We start from the raw sequence: 10,084 nt of genomic DNA on the forward strand, positions 1-10,084 counted from the left end.
AACAAAAAAGTTTGCAGTCATGTCCGGTTTATCTTAAACCGGCAACAGGATCAGACACTTCCTCACTTAGCATGAAACCCTACGGTTAACATGCCCACAAACCGGAATTGCTGCAGCTTTGACGATACACACCAATACAGCGTCAAAACTGCAGCGGCCACATGTTACAGCATAGTGGACATGGGATTTCTAGAAATCTCATCCACAATGTATGCATGTGCACCTGCGGATCACCTGCAGAAAGACACATCTTTCAGATCCGTATCATGTTAATTTCTCTTGCAGAGACGCTAGGCTCCGCAACAGAAATTTAATGAATAGAATGTATTGAACAAGGGTAAATCCACACAGTTCAGTGAACACACGTGGATTCACCTACATTCAATAGAAAGGCAGCGCTTTGGACCTCATGAAAGTACACTGCATCCAAAGTCCTGCTACTTCCGGATCATGGGCACATAGCCTGACATGCTAAAGTCCTGCTATACACCCAAACATATCCAAGCAATAAAAAAAGCGCAGTATTTTAAAAACCCCAAATATTTTATTAAAAAGGCTTTCTGTAACAACTAAATACAAAACATGGGTGTTAAATAGGTCAGAATTTTTTGAATAAATTTGTAGCTTAAAGTGATTTCCACAACCCCAATTGGCCAAAATCCCTATACGAAAGAGGGAAGATGCTTAAATTTAGCATTTTGAAAACATTGGCAAGATTTAATGTAGACCATCATGATACCACACTAAGAGTGGGAGTGTGTGGCAGAGCCGCTTTAGTATTGGGGTAATAAGTCTATGCCATTTGTCATCACAAAACTTGAGACAAATGGCAGTGCCACCACAAATTCAGAGGTAGGGAATGTTAGGATTGGAAATAGCAGTGAATTCAAGAAGTGGTATATAAAGTTTTCTTAGAAACCTGACCAAGACGCAAAAGATGTAGATGCTCAGAAGTATCCAAGCATGTTAACATAATTCCAATACTTTACATTTTTTAGAAGGGAGGTGGCCTTCAGTCGAAGAAACCTGAAAAACCCATAGAGTTGATAAAGCCAAAACCAGGACTAAAAGCCATGATGTAATCCAGTTTTCAACCATCGAACATATTACATCACTGAAAGCATTGCATACACAATGCTAGTGTGGCTCAGGGAGGAACATTAAATTCACCAGCAACTTGATGTGGTAAGGAAATCAAATTGTTGAAAACATAAATTTGTACACGGTCACTGTTAAATCTTATTGCCAGAAATACGCAAATGTTAATCATACATGAATCGGAGATAAAGCAGGACACATTAAGGCATGATTGACACAAGAATGCAGGATAGAGGGAGACTTGTCTTTGGAATCATCCTCAGATTTTTAACACCCGTGCACCATTCACAGATCAGAGGAACCACAGAACTTTCACAGAAAATTCCAGAGGGGGTAGAGGGGGTGGGTCAAAGGGGGCAGTGGAAATAAAAAATAAAAATATATAGGGACATTCTACGATCTGACTCCGCAAATAGCTCAGGCGGCCATATGTTTAAATAAAGCGGCAAACAATTTCATTCAGACCAGAATAAGTCATCTCTCAGCCCTACACACAAACCAGGGGAAAATAAAAACAAACACAAACAGAACAGGGTGGCTGACAGCTGCATACAGTGACCCATCAGCAGATACTGCCACATGCACTGGTGGCCAGCCCAGACAGTCCATAAAAAAAGATCCAGTAGCCTTTTGTCTTATTCATCATCCTCTTCCTCATCATCAAAATCCTCTTCATCCCCTTCATCTTCCAAATCCCTTTTTCGTTTTTCTCCCTGGGGTGTATCTAGTAATGTTAAAAAAAAAAAAAAAGTTAAAGGTTAAAATGTTAAGTTTGGCAGGTTAGGTTGCCAAGCTACATGGCCGAGCATTCCTAGAACAAAGTAATAAAAAAAATGACAACGCAAGTGATACTTTATTTACAAGTTCTATAAAGCCATTTGTGCAATGTTTTCTACACTGTACATTTACATATGCACAGCACCTGGCTCACGTCACTTCCCTGGAGATGCCACATTGAAGATATACAAGTAGGGTGTGCGTTTTTCAACAGCTGAAATAATTAAGTTCACTGACAGATTGGTCACAGACTTGTATTCAGAAAGGGATGAGGATAGCATCCTACACCAGAAACAAGGGAGATTTCATTCAGAGCCTTTAGGTTTTATAACACCAAATTCAGTAATCTAAATTGGCGAGCACAGTTAGCTCTTTAATAAGATGATCAATTCCTCAGTCTATACAGCAAGTCGGACCGGTTGACCTTTTTGTGAGTTTTTTTTATTACAAGCATGAAAACAATGTTTTTTCCCCCTTTTATGGTAGATTCCCTTTGAAACTCACCCTCATCATCTTCGTCATCTTCTCCTTCCTCCTCCTCCTCGACATCCTCCTGAAAATAAAGATTTCTCATGAACAAAACATTCACATAATGGTCTATTCTGGGCAACTTGTAACCTTCTACATCCTGGATGCACTTCTATGAAACCTGGTAAAATTTGCCCCCAACACATTGACTGCACTGGAATCTCTTGCCATTGTAAACACTATTCTATCTACTGAAATAAGGTATAAAATGTGTTCTCCACTTCAAAGGGCAGTTGAAATGTTACTTCAGCAAAGGTTATTAACTACAGAGTAGTAGCTTCCTAGAAAAATGTTCAGATCAAAGAAAATAAGAAACAGACCTCATCATCTACTCCATCTTCGTCTTCTTCATCAAGTTCGTCTTCATCGAGTTCTTCCTCATCCTCATCATCCTCCCCTTCTATAGAACAAAATCACATGTAAGGCAAAGAGAACGGCTTCACTTTTTTCTGAGGCAAGTTTAAATGGGCTGTCCACTACTAGGACAACCCCTTATTGATCAAAATGTTTGGCACCCATAAAAAAAAAAGCCTATACTCAACTCCTGTGCCAGCACTTGTGGTCCCTGGGCTCTCGTGCAGCATTGGCGGCACCCAATCAGGACTGGCATCACTGTCCCCACCTTCAGGCGAATATGGAAGGGGAAGTCTGGGTTGCAGCTGATCTCAGACTTCCCCTTCCTGCTCAATGAAATAGGAGGCAGGGACAGTGACGCCAGCATCTCAACAGCATGAGAGCTCCGGGAGACAGAGGGCTGACACCACGAGAATGGCGCCATCACGGGAGGAGTGTAAAAGCATTATTGCTTATGGGGACCAAGCAAGGGATATGACCAGAAGTTGTCCCAAGTAGTGGACAACTTCTTAGAATCAGTTGGCATTTTAGAAGTCATTATGTGGCTTCAGCCAAAGGCAATGATGTCATGAACCCAGACACGTGCACTATTCCTGATTAGAATAGGAAACGTGCACAAGTCTAACCAGGTGTTTGCCCATGTCATCGGCACTACATAACACCTAACTAAAATGTACTTACTTATCCTTCAGTCCATGCAAAGTTACGACTAATACTTCATTACCTTAATCTGCCTCCTCTCCCAAACACTAATACAGTGCTGTCTCAATGCCCAGTTCATTCTCCTTTTAACTGCTACTCAGCAAAAAAACAGTACGCTACGCTGCTACCTACCCCCATACTCAGACAAGGGAGTACCCGTACCATGGTTCTTTGACTGTAGTACAAATCTTGCTGAGAAGCACTTGAAAAGGAGCATGAACTGAAGATTAAGAAGAACGGCAACAGTGTTTGGGAAAGAAGGAAGTCATGGTAAATAAAAGTATATTATAAAAATTAATAGCTGGAGACGAAACCACTCATCTTATAGATGGATGAAGATTGGAGCCTGCACACTACCAACTGACTCAATTAACTGCTGCTGTCAGAAATTAACAATGACATCTAAATTGTTACCAGCAGGGTTTTTCTTAGAGTATTTTACTTAGAATCACCCCCTCAAAACTGGAGCTGAGCATATCCAACTAGGCAAGTTAGGACTACAGGTCACAGGCAGTGTGAAATGTTGAAAACTACAATTTGCAAATTGGATTACTACTTTGTAGTTTGTATTTTCAATGGGAGTTTAATTGAAAAATTACAGAAATTCAGTTTCATGTACCTGAAATAATTTATGCAAACCACACACTGTACAACAAAATTTAGCTGACATGCCAGAGATAAGAGTACCCACCCCATAAATACTTTGCACTACTGAACACCCCCCTCCTATCAGCCTGGGACCTGCAGCATTACCCCGCTGCCGCCAGAAGCTTCCCGTAGCAGTGACCCTTGGACCACGCTCTACAGCAGAGGGAAGGCTACATTCAGATAAGATGCACTCCCATCCCCCCCCCCCCAATTTTTTTTTCTTTTTTTTTTTTTTTTTTGGGGGGGGGGGGGTTGGGGGGGGGAAATACTGTTTGAAATTTTTTTAATTTCTAAAAAAGAAATTTGTCGAATTTCCACATTTTATAGACAACCCACCCCCCCACGCCAAAAAAAAAAAAAAAAAAAAAAAAAAAAAAAAGACAGACCTAAATATTTACCATCATAAAATGTGTCAGAAAACAAAGGTCTCAGAATCACCTTTGAAACATTCCAGAGTTATTGGCAGATTCAAAAAAAATTTGGCCTGGTCACTAAGGGATTATAGACCAAGCTTCAAATTGCTTGGTCTATAATCCCAAAACATCTGAGCAAAGTATCCCTATGTACATAATCCTATTAAGCTGTATATGTTAAAGGCAAGGGTCGTCAACAAGAAACGCCCACAAGAGATTTTGTGCACCCAAAAGGGAGTATACAGCTAAAGTTATGTAAAAAGTATTAAGGTTTAGCCACTAAAAGTGGTCACTACCAGCTGAAGAAAAATATAAAAGCAAGTTCTACTAGAAAGCAGCACTTACCTTCCCCATTCTCATCTGCATCCTCACCATCTGGCTCTGGATCAGAGTCAGGTGCCTCTTGATCATCAGCATCAAAGCCATCAAGGAAATTTAACTGAGGCAGCAATGCAAATACACTCTCTCGGTAGTTGTTCAGCATAGTGACTTCGCAGTTGAACAAATCTAAACTCATGAGGCGATTCAACTTTTTCTGTAAACAGCAAAATGTTCTTGTCATATTTAAAGCACTTCAGTTTTAATCATTTAAACAATAAAGTATGCATTAGTTGCAGTTAATGTGGAACTAATGTAAAATGTTTCATTTTACATGTAAATTTATGGCCAATCACCAGTTGCATCTATTGCTTAAATAGAATACTGTTGACTTTGAAAAGAAAAACAAAACAAAACAAAAAACACAATTTAACTTCAGCAAAATGGTGCCAATGCATGCTCCATATTATCTGTCTGCAAGCGATAGATGCTACTACGCAGGCACCGCCATTTTTCTTAAGTTGCCTTTGAGAAAAAAAACAAACATTATATGCATTATGTAAAATAGATGGCAAGTCACTTAAGGATCAGGGACCCATCATAAATCCATAAAGATGCATATGCAAGCAGAGCACCACATAAAGGACACAGGCACCGGAGCACAACTATGAAAGGGAACCTGTCAGCAGGATTACACACAGTAACCTGAAGTGTCAGGTTGGCACAATCGTACTGATTAAAATGATACTTGGTTTCAGTCTTTTGGTTGTTTAATCTTTATTTTCAGTTAATGAGATTCTTGTACTTTGGGGAGACAGGATACGTGGGGCTCTGCTTAGGTATTCATACTGATGGCATATGAGAAGTCACTAATCCTTCAGTGACCTGACCCCTAGTTTACATATATACAGTATTTCTTACGCTGCAGCATGATCATATCTATAATGTGCATTATTTTTATTTAGGGATATAAATTTAAAAAAAAAACCTTCAAAATGGCACTGGCCGCAACTGCGCAGTAGCATCTATCAGCAATCTTCTACTACTGCACAGGTGCCATTTTACGACAGGGGGAAAAAAAAAAAAACAAACAAACAAACAAAAAAAAACAACTTGTTTCCAGCAAGATCATGACTGCGCAGTAGCATCTATTGGGTCACTGGTGCCTGCTGAATGATTTCTCCTCAATACACATATTCAGTGTATCAAATAGTGGGCAGGTCATTGGTGGATCAGTGACCTGTCAGAAGCCATACGGATGAATACGTAAACAGAGCACCCCCCCAAGAGCAAGAGAATCTCATTAACTGAAAACTACAAATAAAGATTAAACAACCACAAAACAGATTTCATCAACCAAGGTATCATAGCAATCAGTATAATGGCTTCAACTTGACAGTGTCTGTAGGTTACTGTGCGCAATCCTGTTGACAGCTTTCTCCTGTTTCACACTTCCGTTTTTGTGTCCGCCAAACGGATCCGTTTCCGTTTTTTTGACGGAAACGGATGCCAACGTATCCGTTTTTAAAAAACGGATCCGTTTTTTTGACGGATCCGCGGTAACCGTAATGGAAGTCTATGGGACAAAAAAAAAACGGATCCTGCAAAAAAATGGCGGATCCGTTTTTTTACGGAAAACAACGGATTTTGACGGATTTGAAAAAACGGAAGTGTGAAACAGGCCTAAGCTTTAAAGCTTCAGTTTAGCTGAAAAGCGCAAGATCACATAATTGCAGCTCCCACTGATTAGCACTGGCATAAGGTCTGGAATTAGAAATTGTCTTTGTTTTCATCAATTGAACACATGAGAAAATTTAAAAAAAAAAATATGTTATAAGAGAAACCAGCTTTCTTCTGGAATGATCTTTAAGTCTCCCAATTCATAAGTAAAATCTGTTTCCGGTGAGGACAAATATTTACATTACTGACAGTGGTCATAAAGGTTCAGAGGAGCGAAGATAGAGGCAGGCGCATTTCAAATTTTCATAAACCAATAATTACACTTTGAAAAGAGTTGTCCGCTTTTAAAAAATCCCAGTCCAAAAAGGAGGATAAATATTAAAAGTAAAACAAAACAGCAGAGACTCACCCCACTGGACATGAAGACAGTGAGTAAAATTTTTTTTTTTTTTTTTAATAAACTGCCTTGGGACCAGGATACAGATAAACGAGAGGATCTCGCTTTGTTACAAACAAAAATAAAACTTCAAATTTCTATTTACTCACAAGTGGCTCCAGAGTGTTTATGTCCTTAATCTTGTTCCCACTGAGATTCAAGTGTGTTAAATTTGGGGTTTTCTCTGCAAGCACTTCAAGACCACCTGAAATTCGGTTATCACTAAGCTCCAACTGCAGAACATAAAGAGATTATAGTTGTTGCATTTGTATAACCATGCACATCTTTGAGTAATGCAAATCAAAAGCTGGATATAGATATTAAGTTTACTCTGTAGTTGTAGCAGATTGCTGGGTAAATACCCAGTCTTTAGTTACACAAGCCACTCCTTTAATACAATTTTACATAGGACCTGTCACCAGGTTAGAAGTGTCCAGCTTTTCCTCTTATTTTATTACTGCTGCTCAAGTACATAATTTATTATTTTTTTTACCTGCACCAGTTTCAGATACGGGCATTTTTATTTAGGGATTTGTATATAGTCTGTACCAAGCAGATGGTGCTCATAGGGTTGGTAATGCAGAGCAGCCTAGAAATTTTGACCCCAGAGAATCCTTTAGTAAGGTTCTCAAAAAAGTCCATAAAAATTAGCACTAAATAAAAAGATCCAGGTCTCCAGGAGGCGTAAAAAGAACAAACTGGCCACATCTGATTAGTCTCTGCAGCAGCCAGTCTTCTGGTCCAGGCATTCTCACACTGGAGCTGCAATGCCACAAAACGATGGACCAGACAGAGTAACTCAAATGGCTTTTATTATAAATATTAGATCAGTGGCAAACTCAAGATTGTTCAACTCTGGCTTGAAGCAAAGTTTCAATTGGTGACCAAGAGCGGAGCTGCAGTACACAGGAAAGGACAGCACAGATTGTACAAAGCTGCACTGTTTTGGCTCTGTATACGATTTAATCCAGGCACCATAGGAGCGGAATGGTGCGTGTGTCAAACCCACCGATGAACTCTTTTTAGAAGTCATCAATATCTGCCTAGGCAGTCAAGCATTACTGTTATTTTATGTCATCACCCATCCTGCACAAACAGGAGTTTTATGCATTAAAAAAAACATGCAATGTTAAAAGGTACAAGAACACTGGTGTGTTGAACAACAAATTATAAGCCTTCCCTCATAGCATCTATTGCCCCATGCAGATATACTAAGGTTATCTAACACAAAACAGCTTACCTTCCTTAATTTCTCCAGTTTGGGAAGATTAGCTACTGACAACAAGTTAATGTTGATCATGCTCAGGAATTCCAAGTTCACAAACTCAGCTGTAAGTCCAGTAATTTTGCCATCATCTGAACGGCAGTTATCCAAAACCATCTCTTTAACCTGTGATAAGAGAGATCACAAATTAAGGCATAAAAGAGGCCATTCCTAGCCTGAGACGGATTCTACAAACGCTTCTCGCCCGAGCACTGCACATTGTAAACATCTGCAATAATGCAGTCAGTCAAGTCTTATGAGATTCTTCGGTGGGACAGGCAGAGGTCAGAACGGCACTGTATTAACAGACACCCCTATATAACGGGCCCTCCCCCATCCCTAAACAGCTGCTCTCCTAGATTATCACAGTAACTGTACTTCTGGCTGATCATGGCTGCGGTCTCAACCACACATGCTCAACTCCTCCATCACACCCACTGGCTTCCGGTTAAGAACTCAGCCCCATGTCAGCAGTTGCCATATTGTGCTATTCACTCCAGACCAAATTCATTCATCGCTCCGGAATAAAACACCGTTTACTTGGAAGTCTAAGCTCAAAAGTAAAAAAAAAAAATAAATAAATATACTTAAAAAAAAATATATATATATTTAGTGGGACAGCAATACACTACAGAGCCCTGATCAGGAAAAGCTTATAGGAGAACACATGTGCCATGGAAACTTTACAGGGGGCAAAAATAAGAAGTGCTAAAGGGGCATCCAATGTAAAAAGTGCAGAAAAAGAACATTTCTTCAAGACATGAATAACCTGACGTCGTAGGAGGAACATTTTTTTTTTTAAGTGATTTCTTATGGAGACCCATCTACACAGGCACTTTATTAGGAAGCTGCAAAAAAACGTCATAGCGAATGAGAAAAGACAGACCAGGGCCAAATCCCCAGAAGTGCTGCCAGCAGGGAGCTCCTGGGCGCAGGCATGCCGCCATTGCCTGGTGCGGAGGGGACCCACGCGGCCTGCAGGCAGGGACCCCTCAGAAACAATGGTGCCCCCACCAGCCAGAGCCCGCATGTGCTGGGGGGCTGCAGCCTGAGCAGAACTACAGCAAACAAGTGCAGCTTCGGCGGGGACTAGAGGCCGCCTCATGCACATGGCGGGAAGCAGCACCGCGCACGAGGCGCAGTAACGGGGCCACGTCCCGGGAGTTTACCGCCAGCCACGTGCTCGGGAAGTAATAGCGGCCTCAGAGCGGGGCAGCACTTCCCACAGCAGCGAGCGGGGAACACGGCCAGGAGCCCGAGCACCAAGAAACGCGCCGAGCCATGTCTCTGAGGGCACGAAGAACGAAGCCACTCACCTCAGCCTCCTTCCGGTTCCTCAGCTCCAAGGTGAGTCTCTTCTTCATGTTCATTTTGGTTTCCCGTGAAGAAAAGTTGCCGAATACCGACTTCTTAAAAAAATATAATCGCCGAAATAACCAGGAGCCGCTTGTGTGCGCCTCTTTATATAGGAACGGCGCCAAAGACACAAAGGAGGGGTTTGGTTATTGGGTGGGAGTATGTGTGGCGCGATCTATTGGCTGACATCTACTGGGCGCGCTCGGTACTGCACTCCCGCCTCAAACGCAGCGAGCCTATAGCAGGGAACAAGAACAACTTTATTGACAACGCACACAAGGAAACTAGTGTGGCGCCTTAAATCGCCATTATGGGGAGAGAAGCACCAAATGGCGATGGAAGGCGTGTGCTAAGAATATGTGTCCTGCCCCGGCCTCAATACTTCGGGACAGGGCGATGCTATCAGCAAAGTCCCCCACACGACACCTCACCCGTGTCGGTGCTGAGAGAAAGTCGCGCTCTGTTTCCGGTGCCAGCACGGGCTCGGCGCCTGCCGTCACGTGTGCAGTT

General features: G+C 41.6%; 1 protein-coding gene across 1 annotated transcript; it reads right to left on the reverse strand.

The window, feature by feature from the left end:
- Positions 1 to 522: 522 nt before the first annotated feature.
- Positions 523 to 9,765, reverse strand: LOC141048525 (putative acidic leucine-rich nuclear phosphoprotein 32 family member C). The gene is made up of 7 exons (XM_073544216.1): positions 9,535 to 9,765; positions 8,195 to 8,344; positions 7,065 to 7,187; positions 4,866 to 5,055; positions 2,724 to 2,803; positions 2,380 to 2,428; positions 523 to 1,822 (listed from the first exon to the last, which is right to left on the reverse strand). Exons 1-7 carry the CDS (start codon positions 9,586 to 9,588, stop codon positions 1,734 to 1,736), a joined length of 735 nt encoding a protein of 244 aa, XP_073400317.1. The 5' UTR covers positions 9,589 to 9,765; the 3' UTR covers positions 523 to 1,733.
- Positions 9,766 to 10,084: the final 319 nt, after the last annotated feature.

This window comes from Dendrobates tinctorius, unplaced genomic scaffold (genome assembly GCF_039654945.1).
Source record: "Dendrobates tinctorius isolate UK_male_01 unplaced genomic scaffold, ASM3965494v1 ptg000011l, whole genome shotgun sequence".
NCBI lineage: Eukaryota > Metazoa > Chordata > Amphibia > Anura > Dendrobatidae > Dendrobates > Dendrobates tinctorius.